Source organism: Triturus cristatus, chromosome 5_2, assembly GCF_964204655.1.
Source record: "Triturus cristatus chromosome 5_2, aTriCri1.1, whole genome shotgun sequence".
Taxonomy (NCBI): Eukaryota; Metazoa; Chordata; class Amphibia; order Caudata; family Salamandridae; genus Triturus; species Triturus cristatus.
The window spans coordinates 100,605,306-100,621,967 of NC_140588.1; the positions used below are offsets into that span (position 1 = coordinate 100,605,306).

Below are 16,662 nucleotides of genomic sequence, written 5' to 3' on the forward strand. Positions count from 1 at the left end.
TAAGTCCTCCAGACTCTAAACCAGGCCCTAAACATGAAGATTTTGGCTGCCATATTTAAATATGAGTATTCTATGCCTTCGAATATTGATTCTAATACAGGAGCTAGATGTTCTTCAGCTATATGCTGGGTCCACACCCCCTGACAAGCTCCTCCTGATTGAAAGGAAGTGCACCAAACAGACCTGAAGAAGCAATGCATCGTTGGCAGCCTAGGAGACCATCATCACAAGCTGTGAGGAACTGGGTTCTTGTTGCAGTACAACCACCACCCTTTTTGCCTAGTTTTTGATGCAACTTTGACTGAGGTGTACTGGGTCCCTGCTAACCAGGTCCTCAGTACCAGTGTTCCTTCCCTAAACCTGTACCACAATTGGCACAACTTCAGCAACCCCTTTAAATCCCTGGTAAATGATAACCCTGGTACCTAGGGCATTGGAATGAAGAGGGTCCACTTGGGCTGCAGCTCAAATTGTGCATGCAGACATACAAACGTGTCTCGGTGCAGAGAAAACTGAAGAATCAACATGTCACACATCCCTGTGTGCCATGCCCCCATACCATGAATGAGGTACATCACCCCTACAGTATCACTTATAGCCCTAAGGCAGTCTGGACATATCTGCATGAGCAGATCTGACCCTACAATATTTGAGCCATTCTTGGATGTCTTAAGCGCACAGGGAAGCCATAAAGATTACATGGTCTGCGTATTTGTCATCACAAGTTCCTAGCGATGGTTTTATTAATAAATGCACACAGGAGACCCTTTAGAGGGTCCTCTGAAAACCTACCAAGCACTGTTGTGGTCTCTAGCTGGACTCAGCCGGCCTGACACCACCAGACATGTTTCTGACCTCATGGGGTGAGGGCCAGTGCTCTTAGAGGCCAGGGACAAAGTCTGCTCTGGGCAGAGGTTCTTCATACCTCCCAAGGACAGGGTGGCCTTCCAAGGTGGAAAACTTCACAGTGATGCCACCTTTGAAATGCAACCCAGGCAGCTCCAGCTAGTGAACGATGCAACCCCCCTTTCCTGCTCCACATTTGGGGGGAGGACAGGCAGGAAAATCAGGTAAATTAGAAGGTGGGTCCCAATTCAGCCAGCACCACCCCTAAGGTGGGGGAGGCGATGTAGACCCCACTTTTCATTTCCCTCCATCTTGGTTTGAAGGGTAATTAGCCAATTAGGGTCAGGGTAGTGCCCCTTCCCACAGGATGCGGTCACTTAGAGGGTGCAGATGCCTTAAAAGGTAGGTAGTCCACTGACTACTATCTGTCTCCCCCTTTAACTCCCCTAAATTTAGTATTTAGGTGGCATCCCTGGACCCTGATCTTAGATTCAATGGACACAATCAGGAAAAGGACAAAGAAGAGTTGCTGACCTGAGAACTGAAGCCCTAATGCAGACAATTGGCACCAAACCCCGTCTGTTGACTTAAGGATTCGGCAATCGTGGTTTGCTGTCTCGTCCTTCAACTGTGAGGCCTCCAAAAACCCCAGAGCTCCTCCAGTCTTCAATATTCCACTCCAAAGAACTCCCTTGGAGTGGAGATACCGCTCCCCTGCAGCCCGCAGGCACTGAACTACAGAATCCAGTTGTACCAACTTATTGCTCCCCAGCGCCTCCAACACAGCACCTAAACCAAAGGTTGTACACCAGCTCCGGAGGGTCATATCTGTCTCCCTACCAAGTTTGGAGATACCAGGACTTACCAAATCAATACCGCACCAATACCCGGGGTACCAGACCCTCTGAAGCATACACGGAGGCGGATAGTCCAAACCGGACTCCAATTGCCCTGGAAACAAGCACCCATTAAGGGATATCAAGACCCCTGAGAACCACTTCATGAGTTGCCCAGATGTGCCAAAATCGCTTCTCCAAGCTGCCTGTTCCTGACTGTGAGGAAAACTTGACACGCACCTCCCGGTTGACCTATCTGCACTGCTCCATCTGCCTTGGTAACAATGATCCTGCTGTGCTCCCAGGGTCCTGAGGTCCTTCCCACCTGCTTCATCGAGTGGGACCCCTCAGACTTACCTTTAAGTCCCTTTGTGCAGTCTGTATTAAATGGCCCTCTTATTTGTCACGCACCAGCTACCAATGGCCTCAGCGCCCTGCTCCCGGCCGAATCCAGGACGCTCATGAGAATCCGCTGATGAAACATTGGGCCTGGCCTTGGTAATTACTTAAATCCCTAAGGTGAACTTTGAAATCCAACTGTGTGATTTTTATATGCATTTTTCTCATTTCACCCATTGACTCCAATGTTGCGTAATTCTGCACAAAAGTGATTGATTTTGCAAACTTGAAAAATTCATAACTTCAAAAATACTTACTGTAGAACAAAGTTTTTGGTCTGAAAAATTATATAAAAATCAGTGTTCATTTTCTTAAATTGGTCTTGGAATTATTCTGGAGTGTGTGTTTCATTTATTGCCTCTGTGAGTTCACCAAATACTTAGCACTACCCTCTGATAAGCCTAACTGCTCGCCCACACTGCCATAAATAGAGCGTTAGTATTATCTACTCTTGCATCTGTATACCAGTCTGGTTCTCACTGGAGTGTCTGCACAATGTACTTCATTTTAGTGCACTGAATAGAGAGCCAGCGTCCTACACAAGTGGAACTTTCTCATGCTGCTCACCTTCTTGAAGTTCCAAGCCTTACCTCTCCTCTGACTCAAATAACTGAAAGATAACATCTGTAAAAGAAAGCCGACCCCAAGACTAGAACAGTCATGTCCTCCAGACATGAAGCCAGATTTATATAAAGAGGAACAGCACAATATCTTTGTCTGAAGAAACTGTTCTTTCGACGAAGTGGGATTATGCGTTTGCCAGGAACGAGTAAGATATTAGTTTTGAGAAAAGGTTGTGCCCCTGCTGTCAGAGTAATGTTTGTCTGATAAGGAAGAGAATTTCTCACTGTGCTTCAGCTTTTTCATCCCACGGGCTCTGGCACTTCTATGCAGAGAGTGCCTGAGTTTTACCATTGCAAGAGGGCCCACTAGAATTAGGTGGTGGCCAAGAACCAATTTATGCTGCAAGAATATGTAAATAATGTGGTCAAATGCAGTACATTCTGCTAATTTGCAATTTTAATACACATTAATACTGTTTGAGTAAACGTTTCACTGCATTAGTAGATGTTTCACAGCAATTAACAACTAAAGTTAACCTTTGCAAAGGGTCTGCCACTGAACGCCTATACATGTAGCCTTTTTAATTTTAAGATCCGTCTAATCTAGAAACAAACTTTTTTTGTGGAAAGCTGCAAAATGTGCAGCAGTTGTGATGAATCCATAATTGTGCGGCCACAGTACCACATAATTCCAGTGGCCCGGATTATCTAAAAAATAATTATAAAATGATAGAAAACTCATAGAATGAAAAAGAGTGATTGGGTAGAACCATAGCACTGTGTGAACATATCACACATATATCTCACAAAAATAAGAGACAAGGGAATAAGCTTTCTCTGACTCCCCTACCAAACCTGCTCACTCACTAAAGAGAGAAGTGCTACAACTAACAAACTAGTGTCCCCCTGGGAAGGAAGAGGACATATGTCCTTCGTTGATCCTCCAATGGGTAGACTACAAAGTGAAACATAAGGGGCAAAGGGGGGAAGGGAAAGACATTGCTTATCTTAATACTGCCCTCACACACTTTGCAGTGTCAAGCTTCATCATAGGGCCGTATCAGACATCCAGGCGCAGACCAACACTCTGGACGGAGCGTGATTTTTTTTATATATATGATGAAAAGTGGTGAGGGAAGTAAACGTGAAAGGACAGAAAACAAAGAAAAACACAAATATGGAGGGAAGAATATTCCCTCAAAAAGGGATCAAAAAGTGCAGATACATAAAGTTAAAACTACCTAAGGGGAAACAACATTATACCTTTATTTATGTGTCCCCTTGGTAGGATTAAAACCTGAAAGGTGGGATATTCAGGGGACGTAAAAGCCCCTATATCCCTACTGCAGATACCAACATGTTTCAGCCAGTGCTGCATGCCCAACCGGGTCACTCTGGCATTCGTCAGGGTATGGATCACTTATCTTTATGGTCTTCACCCCTACTTGGGAGTTTATCTCACTTTAAAAAGATGGAAAATCTCCAATTACTCACTCTCCAATAGTTGCAGAGAGGAATCCTTTTTCTGTAAGAGAAGCCAAAGAACGTAATTCTAGTACCACCAAGGACACATTAATTTGTCTCATGATACCCCATTCATTTGCCCTTTATTTCACTACAAAAAGAAATTGTGCAGTGTCTCAATTGTTCTCAGCCCCACTATTGTGAAATAACAACGAAGTGGATACCAAGTGGTACAGCCTCACAAACAATCACAAAATGGTGGGAATAAATCTAGGGACCCTCTCATAGCCCCTATGGTGCTTGTATAGTGATCAACATGATCCAATTAAAAATACGGCTCCAAAAGCACCAGTATTATAGTGCCTCCGGTGTAAACATTCAGCTTCATACTGTCTTAGAGTGTATCCATCCTACTTACAAGAGTTCACAAGTACTTCTCTGAACCCGGGACCTTTGTGGAAACGTGGTCTTGTAGTCATAGTCTGTTTGAAAAAAAGGGAAGAGTCTGCATTGTATTTTTCTTTTTCGTTTTTCCAACACCGTGTCCTACCCACTAAGTTCGATCCGTGTTTTTTAATCAAGATTTTTCAATTTTTCCGTTTAAGCCATTCATGCTTGTTTGTATGTGTATATATGCCTGTAACACACACCGCACAGAGTGTCACCAAGGATGCTAGAGGCACACTCGGCAGTGACATAAAGTAACAGGGATAACTTCTCTGTTGTAGCCACCCACGTTTGTTTATTAGTAGATATGCCTGCAAACCACTTCACACAGAGCGTGTCTGATGGCTGTTTGGCTGTTGGTGGCGCACACGCGGCATAAACAGTCATCCAGCGCAAAGGTCAGGGAGAAAGAAAAAAAGAGCAAATTTACAACTATCCTCCCTGCGTCACAGACCCGTCGTCACACTAACTCATTCACACACGCATTCATTGGTGGGGCCCAAAACACCAACACTTGCACGTTCTCTTTCACAGGTCTGCACGCAGGAGGGGGAACGATGCGCTGGACATGTGGGTGGGGTACCTTATAACCTATAGGGAAAGAAAAGTTATCTTACATAATATACATTAACATCCGCCACCTATAGATTCCTAATCCTAAACATCAAGGCACTCCGCCCACTTGGTCGACGGACCAATTAGTTGGATTGGTTGATGGTGATTCAAACCAGCTAAAACACATTTAAGACTCAGAATCCTTATTCCCTTTAACGAAAAACCACAAACTCATAATTTCTGTTAATCAATATTTGTTTATCTAAAATTTCATTAATATTAACATTTGTCTCATCAAAGTTTTAGAATTTTTAGATCAATTTATTTAAAATCACAGAACATCATATTTACCTATTCTGGCTATCTGGGTTTTCTCTAATTCATTGGCTCTGCAGAACCAAATTTAGTTGTTAAATTGTCCAAATATGCAGGCCAGAGCTCAAAGTCTGAAAGTCCTTTGCTCAGCACGTTACAGTCCCAAAGATCGCCAAAGGACCAGAAGTTGTGCCAGCATCCATCATCGCCTGTGTGGTCAAAGAGGGTGTCCAGTCATAGTATCCACCTAATGTGTTTTTTTCTCTCCCTATTCTACTACTCTTTTATAATACATTTTGGGATAACATGAAACATTTTTGGGCGGAGAGTGTTCGTGATTGGCTAGTGGCAAACGTCCGATTTTTAGTTAGTCCAGGTTCACATGGATTTTGCTGATACGTTTCCGGAGATGATTTAATCCAGATGTTGCAAAGTTTCGATTTTAGATGTATGATTCTTTTGTTCATTTATACCAGTTTCTAGTGTCCGGGGTCTTGGCAGTCCACCAATATCCTATCCTTGACAGGGACAGGGTGTCCAGAGCTTGTCTGGATGGAAGTTCACGGAGCCATCCGAGTCTGCACAGTAGACTTCGCGCTTCACGAGACGGTGGCCACTTCTGAAGTCGGTTTCTGCCGCCATATTGCGATAGGCCCAAATGTCAACTTAAGCGAAACAAACACAAAAGAATAATTAATACAAAGAAATGATGCTTCTAATGTTATACCCTTACTAATCCCTTTATGTATTAGTATTTTCCTAGCATATAGCGACATTTAAAGCAATATATTCACCTTTACGGTCCTCCACGACGATGCAAACGTCACAAAAGCAACATAAATCATGTGATATCAAATTACCACATTTACTACTATTAATATGCGTACGTATTTTAGTTATTTGAGTTATTTTGCCATGCAAATAGCAAGTTCCCTCGTGTAATTTGTGTATGCAAATGGTTAGATTTAATATATCACAGCACACAATTAGTAAATTATAATAAGTAGGTTATTCAATTAGTACTTTCATGCAAAATAGAGGAGGTATACAAGATTTTGCACTACCTGCTCCATCAACAGCATTTAATGGAAACATTTTGATGAAAAAACATGGATCAAACTTAGTGGGTAGACCACGGAGTTGGAAAAACGAAAAAGAAAAATACAATGCAGACTCTTCCCTTTTTTTCAAACAGAGTGTGACTACAAGATCACGTTTCCACAAAGGTCCCGGGTTCAGAGAAGTACTTGTGAACTCTTGTAAGTAGGATGGATACACTCTAAGACACTATGAAACTGAATGTTTACACCGGAGGCACTATAATACTGGTGCTTTTGGAGCCGTATTTTTAATTGGATCATGTTGATCACTATACAAGCACTATAGGAGCTATGAGAGGGTCCTTAGTTTTATTCCCACCATTTTGTGATTGTTTGTGAGGCTGTACCACTTGGTGTCCACTTCGTTGTTATTTCACAATAGTGGGGCTGAGAACAATTGAGACATTGCACTAGAATTTTTTGTAGTGATATAAAGGGCAAATGAATGGGGTATCATGAGACCAATTAATGTGTCCTTGTTGGTACTAGAATTAAGTTCTTTGACTGATCTTACAGAAAAAGGATTCCTCTCTGCAACTATTGTAGAGTGAGTAATTGGAGATTTTCCGTCTTTTTAAAGTGAGGTAAACTCCTGAATAGGGTTAAGACCATAAAGATAAGGAAACCATACCCTGACGAATGCCAGAGTGACCAGGTTGGGCATGCAGCACTGGCAGAAACATGTTGGTATCTGCAGTAGGGATATAGGGGCTTTTACCTCCCCTGAATATCCCACCTTTCAGGTTTTAATCCTACCAAGTAGACACATGAATAAAGGTATAATGTTATTTCCCCTTAGGTAGTTTTAACTTTATGTATCTGCACTTTTTGGTCCCTTTTTGAGGGAATATTGTTCCCTCCATATTTGTGTTTTCCTTTGTTTTCTGTCCTTTCACGTTTACTTCCCTCACCACTCTTCTTCATATATATTAAAAAATCGCGCTCCGTGCAGAGTGTTGGTCTGCGCCTGGACGTCTGATGTGGCCCTTGATGAAGCTTGACACTGCAAAGTGTGTGAGGGCAGTATTAGGATAAGCAATGTCTTTCCCTTCCCCTCTTGCCCCTTATGTTTTACTTTGTAGTCTACCCATTGGAGGGTCAACGAAGGACATATGTCCTCTTCCTTCCAAGGGGGACACTAGTTTGTTAGTTGTAGCACTTCTCTCTTTAGTGAGTTACCAATTTAGCACACATGACATGGTCTCCTTGGCAACTCTAAAGTACACATAATGGCCAAAATAATTCTAGAGCAATTCTTACTACACAGCTGTCCTTCTATATTGTCGTCGTATTTCATGGGAGATGTTCCCTTTTTCGGTGGGGTGAGACTGCTTCCCTGTGCTGTCGGTCTCTAGGAGGTCATATGATAGTTCCCATAGTTGGTTTCAAGAGGTTCTTTATGTCTCTGGTGGGTGGGACATCTGAGCACTTTAATGACTGTAATTGCTTCCCTGCCGCTGTCTGTTGAGTGTTGGGGTGTCATGCTATCTTTAGTCGGTGTCAAGATTTCTCTGCTCTGTCAGACCTGCCAACTCACACGGTACCACTGTGAGACACACAAAATTGGTTCCCATCACAGGGTCTCCTGGTGAGGAGCCGATCCCACACGGTGACAGGGAAAATGAGCTGCAAATCCCTGTAAATAGTGGTTTACCAGCTCGTTTTCCAAGGCTTAGAACTGTCGACGTCCATTAATGGGTGTGAAAACTCCCCAGGACATTGGCACCAGCATCTGAAAGCTTTTTTCAGGGGGGGGCTTGGGGATGGGCTGTGGCTCAAAAGTGTCTCGTAGGTACTTCTAGGTACGATGCCCAGCCCCCTTCAAGTAGCCGGCCCCTCCTCACACAGTGAGATTGTTCTTCAAGTTTGCAGGTTGGTCTATTTATAGGGTGCCAAGGGTTTCATGTAGCAAGAGAGTATCTCCGTTGCCTATGTGTATAGAGCTGTCATAATAGCCCTTGGAGAGCTGTCGCTGTCTAGTTCTCCCAGACTTTCAGCAGTAAACTACAGTCTCGTGGCACGTGGCCACGTAGTAGCAGGAACTCTAACCAAGCTGACACAGTACGGCTCGACATTGCCCTTCTTTACAAAATGTATCTACGTACAAGGGCACAACTGCTTTGTTCTATAATGATACACTGTCACTCAAAGTGTCACACATAAGGCTTTGAAATGTCACACTTAAGGAAAAGGAAAAGTTGAATATATCACACATACGCCAACCATGGGCGCCAATTCATCAAAATGCCTGGGGTAGGGGAAGTGACATCACACACCATTTGACCTTTACCTTGAGTCACACACACACACACACACACACACACATGCTTAACCGCATCGCTGCTCATGACGGAACCACTCCGTCATGAGCCACGGGCGCCGTGTGCTCATGACGGAGTGGTTCCGTCATGCTGCGGCCGCTGGCGGCCGCTCCGCCCATGAGGCGCTGAGTCCCCGCCTGTGCGGGCGAATAGCGCGAGTGGGCGGAGTCGTGACAGAACCACTCCGTCATGAGCACAGCGCGGCCGTGGCTCATGACGGAGTGGTTACGTCACGAGCATGGCGGCGCCGCGCTGCCCCCAAACCCCCCCAGCGCCACGGCAAAATTTGTGCCGCGGCAAAGGGGTTAAACATACACACACATTTACGCACTCCGATAAACACACTCACCTACAAGCATGCTTACAACATACATTATTTAAAAGCATTTTTTCTTACCTTAGCTGTCCGATGGGGTTATATTCCACCTAATCATACTCCATTTTTATCACATTAATAGTGAATAATATTATTTACTATTTGTGTAATAATAATTTGATAGAAACCCATGAAAATGGAGCTCCAAGCGTCCACTGGGGTGAGCTGCTCCTGTGCTCCAGGCACAGATGTTGGCACTTGTTAAGCCAGGGGTTGCAAATGCGGTGCTAGGGGTAGCAAGGGGCAAGCTAGGGGTCGAAGCTGCGCCCCCTGGCGATCCCTAAATGACGTACATGAAGCTAACTGAAAAGTGGACAGCTATGACTGACAATCTTAGGGGCCGATTTCCAGCTCAGGGAGGTGTCATCCCCAGGGCATATTGTTGCTGCTCAGTTACGAGTAGAGCGAGTGTGAAACGTGCACCCAGCGCGTCTTCTATTACTCGTAATCGGCCGTTAAATGGAAATTGAGCTTTTTAGAGCGAGCAAGGAGTGTGATCGTGTAGCGTTGAAAAAGAGAACCAGGATGTGACCTTGCTAGGAATGAATGCAAAATATTAATATGGCGGCAAAGAGGAAGGTAATGCCTCTTGGAGAAGTCAAAGGTGCATGAAAAAGTCCATGTTTAATCCAAAATAAAAAGGCATGTTCTGTGACTAAATTGAGGATGTGTTGCCAGCTGACGGCTCCATCCACCGTTCATAATAGTTGTACTGCTGCCACCTGCTGTTCATTCCGATAATTGCACTACATTTTCTGCGAGCGCTTCACTTTGTCTGTCTCCAGACACATTATTTCGTTCTAACTACGGCTTCTTTTTCCCGGTCCACAGGCATAATCAGAACAGCCCTTACGAACATGGACAGAGAGGCTCAAGAATGCTATGAAGTGATCATCCAAGCCAAGGACATGGGCGGGCAGCTGGGAGGATTAGCCGGCACCACCACCGTCAACATCTCCCTGAGTGATGTTAATGACAACCCTCCCAGGTTTCCTCAGAGTGAGTATCTGCGTCTCTTTGAATTGGAAAACGTCATTACGCCAGGGTTCAGGGAGGACAGCACCTTCCAACCTCGTGGAACGACAGGAGTGCCTCCCTATTAATGCCTTTCCTTTCTTGAAATTATAAAAGTTCAAGAGTGTGGAAACATCTGTAGAATTAGGATTTTACACTCATTGTGTTATTTTTCTTTTTGTAGACAAATAAAAAAAATGACTTGCTGATATGTGGTTCTTTCCAGCTGTGACTCTCACTTCCCTTCTCAAGCATTTCCCTCTTCCTATGGCTATAAGCTGTTTTCACCTTATTTGCCCCTGTAACACTAAGGGGCATATCAACAACAACCGGCGATAATTATCGCTCAGCGCTCTTAGCGTGAGGATAATTATCGCCGGCTAGCGTGAATTTTTATCGCTGAGATAGCGTGCTATTAGCAACGCTTATCTCAATAGCGATAAAAATCTACACGCTAACAGGCTAACGTGAGATTATCGCTGGAAACACAGCGATAATCACACGTTACCTTGTTGATAGGGACAGGCAAACTTAGCCATGATATCCTCCTTCCATAGGATATCATGGCTAAGTCAGAAAAATACCAGACGTAAAAAAGCAGCGTTAACCGCGGTTAGCGCTGCTTTTTTTGTCTCTAATAGGGTTAGCGACATTCTTGATAATAGGAGAAATGTCGCTTAGCGTCATTTCTCCTATTATTTTGCTCTGGAACGCCCTCTTTGCATCTCATTAGAGATGCAAGGGGAAGCGTAGAGTAAAAGGGTGCTAACATGCATATTTGCGTGTTAGCACCCTGTTGTTGATAGGGTGCTACTTTTATCTCTGCTTTTTTGGCTTTTAAAGCCAAAAAAGCAGAGATAAAGCTCTTGTTGATATGCCCCAATATTCGTCAGCACTGTATGAAGAGGCTTAACCTGTGATCCTGTAGCGATGCAGAGGAGCCTCCCAACCCTTCAAGTGTCACTTAACTCTCCCGGGGGTGGGGGGGGGGGCTCCCATTCAGCTCTAATCCACAGCAGCGGCTTTTCCACTATGGCGGAGGAGCGTCGCCCCACCTCCCAGCAGCCGAAAAAGTAAAAAATAAAACGATAATAAAATCTTGTTTATTATCGTTTTATTTTTATCTCTGAGCCGAGGCTTGGTGGCGGGGCCAGGGTGGTGACAGGTTGGAGGGGGAGTGTTGGGCCTTCACTGCACATGTGGCTTTAGCCGGCCGTCTCACTCCGGCCAAACCCACATGCACTTTGAAGTTGCATTGCCGGGTTGGAGAGAGCAGGCACAGGCCCCCAGTCTGTGTGCGAGCACAAATCATCATCGTTCAGGCCAATCCTATTGCTGCTTTCTGCAGCATGAAAGCAGTGTCAGGATTGGCGGCGGTGCATTGTGGGAGCCTGTGCCTGGAGAAGCAAGAAGTGCAATGTGGCGAGCAGTTAAGTGTGTTTTTCTTTTTATTTGTATCCTCCTGTTCCCGTTCCCCTTCCCCCCCCCCCAATTCGCCGGCTGCTTCTGCTAAGCCAATAAATATCATGGGCACACGGCAGACTCAGAGACCCTTCTACACACTCAGCAAGGTGGGAGGTTATTTTGCTTTACACCACTGCTGCACGTGGTTTCAGTGTGCATCAATAACGATTTCTTAAATTATGCCCAGAGTCAATAATGTACTCGACTTTTAAAAAATCTTACACTCAACATATTTATTTTATTAGTATATTTCGATATTTTAAGGGACTGTTGTGGTTACAAGTGTTTGGCATTGCCCAATGGCATAGACTGTTTTTTTTTTATTGTGATGTTAGAGGGGTCTATTTACTAAGATTTTATGCCATATTTGCATCAAAAAAGTGACACAAAATAATTTTTATCTTTGTACTTTCCAGCGCTAAACTTGTTTAGCGCTGGAAAATCAATGCAAAGCAGCGCTATGGCGCCAAGAGGGTGTACCATGGGTCGTACATGGGCATTCCCATGCAACCACCCAAGCTTTCTGACGCTAAGACTTATTTACTTAAAAAGGTAGAAGGGATTTAGCACAATAAAATAGCGCCCATTTCTAGTAGGTGCTATGAGGGAGTAATGCTTTCATTTCTGACTTTGTATGTATGCTGCACTGTACAGCACACATACAGAGTGGGAAACGGTTTAAAGTTAGTCTGAGCATAGTATTTTGTGCTGGAAGGGTACACTTCCAGTACAAAACCGATGCTAGACTCACACAAACACCCTTGCACTATGGTGCAAAGGTGAGTGCTCGGCACACTTCTGCTAATTTCAGTGGTGGCGTTAGGGAGACGGAATGACAGTGCCATATTTCTGTAAATATGGCTCTCTCCTGCTCTCTTCTTCTCGCTTAATGCAGCACAGCCTTTATTGCCTGCTGCGCTGTGTTGCGCGAGATTTTAGTAAATTCGCCCAAGTTTATTTTGATTATGTTTTAAGTATTCTTTTGTTCAATACCTTAATTTAAAGTAAAGGAGTTTTCTTACAAAATGGTGTCACTGTATATTTCATAATTCAGACCTTTGCAGGATTTTGATTAGTAAACACTAGTACTACCCTTGTAAGGCAATTTCTATTGTGTGTTTCTCAAACGTTTTTAATTTGTATGATTCCATTTACATTTAATAGCCCAACCCAGTCTTGGTTGGCGCCTTCATGTAGAAGATTGTTAGCTGAGTTAAGACTTTTAAGTGCAGATCTGCCCCACTGTCTTCTGCTCACCCATTCGCTTTCACTCCCATAGCTTGTAAAGACCATGTTCCACATTACCTGCTTACCTGGCAATTGCTATTTAGCTAAAGATAAACCACACCATTTAGGTTTAACTTTTTATTTGATGACAACCTGGAGAGGTTCATAAGAATTCTTAAGTCAAAGGGTAGTGCCAAAATACTTTTTGAATTGCTAACTTCTGTTAAAGATCTGTGCTTGAGACTTTTGGAAAAACTGTCACCAATAATTGTGCCACATTTTCCAGGCCGGCAGAGGTGGTTTTGGTAACCTGGTGTTTTCTCTGGTATTCTTGAAAAAGGATTGTGTAATAGTTATCCAGTCTGTCTGAACTGTTATTGTCCTCCATGAAGACTCTGGCATCTTTATGATTAGGTGTAATTATGTCACAGGAATACACAACATTTTTGGGGTCGATCAAAGAGAGCTTTGCTTGTCTTACATTGAGACATCAGTTGCGAGCCGTTCAATGCTTGATGTTGGTGCGAAAGAGACAGAGCTTGTCCTAGTCCATCAGAGAGCAGGGGCCATATCACAGAGAGTGCCCTTGGGGGTGCAACGAGCAGATGTGCCTGCTTTATGTGCCCCTGAAGCACTTTAGTATTACAGAGGGGGGTGCAGACGCTTGTGCGGCTCCTTGTGTAATACAGATAGCGCTGGCACACATGTACTGCAAGCGCTATCATTAGAGAGCGTGCCCTCTTTTGCATGGGGTAGTGGTCCTATGTAAATGAGAGAATCACTTTGCTTCTGCCCCAGCGCTGTATTATGGATGTAGGAGCAGAGGTAAACAGGCCTTTAGGAGGTGCACTAAAAATGCTTCATAAAAAGGTGGTGCACCTGTATTCAGCCTTCTAAATGCAACCCTCTGGAGGGAAGAAAGGAGTGTCCCATAGACCCCCCCAGACATCCCCTAGAAGGTGGGCACAGGCACTCACTGGAAGGAAATGTCGATCCCCGCATTACCGCCTGCATAGTAAAACACGGAGTGGCTTTGAAGCAGCCGCTCCATTTTCTCTTAAATGTGCTGCTGCCAGGGAAGCACAAGTTTGCAGCTGCCCTGGGGCAGCATATTCACGGTAATAAGGCGCACCTTGCTTGTTTGTGCATGGTGCACCTATTTAAAGGTACACCATGGAGCAAACGAGGAAAGTGTGCTGCATATATAATACGGCCCCCAGTTGCTTCACCATAAATATGAGTCTTTTCGATGTCAGGAGGAGGCCTCTGGACCACCAAGGAGGTTGCAGAGTGGATTAAGAAACAAGTTCAACAAAAAAGCAAAAAAACGAAGTATCATAAGACAATACTTACTGTTGCAAATATGGAAGGAGACATTTTATGCAACTTTCAGCTACTTGTCAAGAAGAGAAGAAGTTAATAAAAGAACAGGATTGAATAGCCAACACCTTTGGCATCCCTCAATCTAGTTACAGAGGAACACAAATATAGGTCTCAGAGCCAGGCGTGGGCCGGGAGGAACCAACAAAATAGTCATCTTGAATTATACAAGCAGAAAAGATGTTCACAAACAGCCATATTTATCACTGTGCCCTTGTCAAACCTAAATTGAGCTGTCAATTTGAAGCTAAGAAAGAACCAGCTTCTTCCAAATCATGGTGCAAATGGATAGATTAGAATTACATTGCTCAGCAGTTAGATTATCAAGGTTCAGTTTTGGATTATTTAGCAGAAGATGAAGAAGAGGCTCCTTGTGGGAAAGTGGCCTCCAATAACAGGTGCAGAATGGGTGGCTCCTTTGCAAATTCTAAGGGTATGGCTCTAAGAAAAATGTGCATGTAATAAATCTAAATCGAGCGGCTTTTCATAGTCAGTAGTTATTGAGAAAATATGCCATGGTTTTGGCCCTTCTGGACGTATGATGGACACACCAGACTAGAATTTTGTGAGTCTGGATCTGACAGTCGATTCCGAAATGATGATTTCAACAGTTTTTAATTCTTGTGTGCAGTAAAGTTGCCTTTTTATTAGAGTTGATGGTCACATGTTTGCTAGGCATGTCAAACTCTGTACTTATGCCACTTGAAAATAGAGCTGGCTGTATTTGAGGTATAGAGCATTACTTGGAGGACATCCAAAAATAGCACAATTGTTATGTCTGGCCTTAGCCAAGAGCTTTTGATTTTACTAAAATTATATGTATAATATACTTACTTATAAGAGCCTTCAGCCAGCCCTCTTCATCAGTTGGTCTGTTGATGTGTCATTTGCATTCTTCTTTCTCCCATTATAGAATGTAGCATGCAGCAATGGTTCATTCCACTTCAGCCACTGGCTAACTTTACTGTGAGTGACAGCATTCTGGTATTTCACTTTGCAAAGACCACATCTTCTAAAAAGCAGTTCCCTTCAGTGCCAGGGACAAGCATAGCAATTTGCTCTTTTTGAGACCAAAAAATAGTTTTCCTTAAAGCCATGTTTCATTTTTGTTGGCAAGGGCTGGCAGCTCCCTCAACCATATAGTGTTGCAAAAATCATGTCAAAACTAAACAAGCATTGACAAAGTCAGAAGGCTGACAGCCAACGCCAGACCTATTGGCTTTGCCAATGTTTGTTCTTTATGCATTCTCTGCTTTTGTCTTTTTTACTTTGAAATACATTTTTTAAAAATATTCCCTTACCATTTGTTGAAAATGGATTGTTTACTGGAGCGATGTTGCTTTTCTTTCATCCTTGGCGGGGTTTAATACTTTAGCATATAGGCATATGTTCTTCTGAGTTAAAATGCGTCCTCTGTGAAGCTTGTAATGCATGTCACCTCTTTGTGTCTTTTTCAGAGTCTTTCATGTTGTGTCAGATGGTTTATACCACTCTTTGAAGAAAGCAGAGCAGTTGTTATGTTAAATAATTGAACTCTAATGTTTTCATTTGGGATTAAGATTGTCTAAATCGTTTCTGTGAACGATCAGTGTAGAGGTTTTTGGTAACAGAGCATTTAGTGCGGAGTTAATGATAAGACTTATACATCAAATGAGGTTGGAGAAACCTCAATGGGTTTGCTTATTAAATGATGGGCACAGCCATGTTTGGAAGGATTGTTCCTGGATAGGCTAGCCTTGGGTTTGTGCAAGAATGTATAACTGCATTATGTCACTCAAGTATTATAATGCATGATCCAGTCAAGTAGAAGACATTTTTGTAAGATCCCACTTGTAGAAAACACATAACTTTGTGGTGTTTTTGACTGGAAGTTTGGGGTTGCAAAGTGGACTTGCAATGCTTAATTTGTTGAAAAAATAAATAAATAATAAGTGTAGGGCCGGATATTTTTAGTATGCTCTTGTCACTCGCATGACCAATTTCAAGGGTTGCGGATTACCAATGCGGCATGAACCTGATTTCATCTCTCGTCAACCACCCTACACATCCTCTCCATTTATCCTGCTGTTAGTCATCCCTGATGTCTCTCTTTGGCACTGTTTTCCTATCTTTCTCTTCACCCCCTCGGTTCTTTTCCTGCCTTTTTTCTCTGCGCCTGGGTTAAAGTCTAATGATGCCCACCACTGTCACAAATTAACCACTGTATTGTCATTAACCCAGTTCAAGCTGTATTGTCTTACTTGATTTTTAAGTTACCACGGATCAGGGGTGCAGCTCCAGGGGGGATGTTTGGAGTGTTACACCCCCTATAAATAATAAATTATGTAGTAAATAGTTGGGTACAGGTGCATTCAG

The 16,662-nt window shown here is 43.5% G+C and overlaps 1 protein-coding gene across 3 annotated transcripts in view; it reads left to right on the forward strand.

Moving 5' to 3' along the window:
* The window catches only part of CDH20 (cadherin 20), a 1,519,872-nt gene that overhangs the window by 1,448,909 nt on the left and 54,301 nt on the right, over positions 1 to 16,662 (forward strand). For all 3 annotated transcript variants that reach the window (XM_085606877.1, XM_085606876.1, XM_085606878.1), the window contains one exon: positions 10,054 to 10,221. In XM_085606877.1, the coding sequence (XP_085463003.1) occupies positions 10,054 to 10,221 (168 nt within the window). The remainder of the gene's footprint in view (positions 1 to 10,053; positions 10,222 to 16,662) is intronic.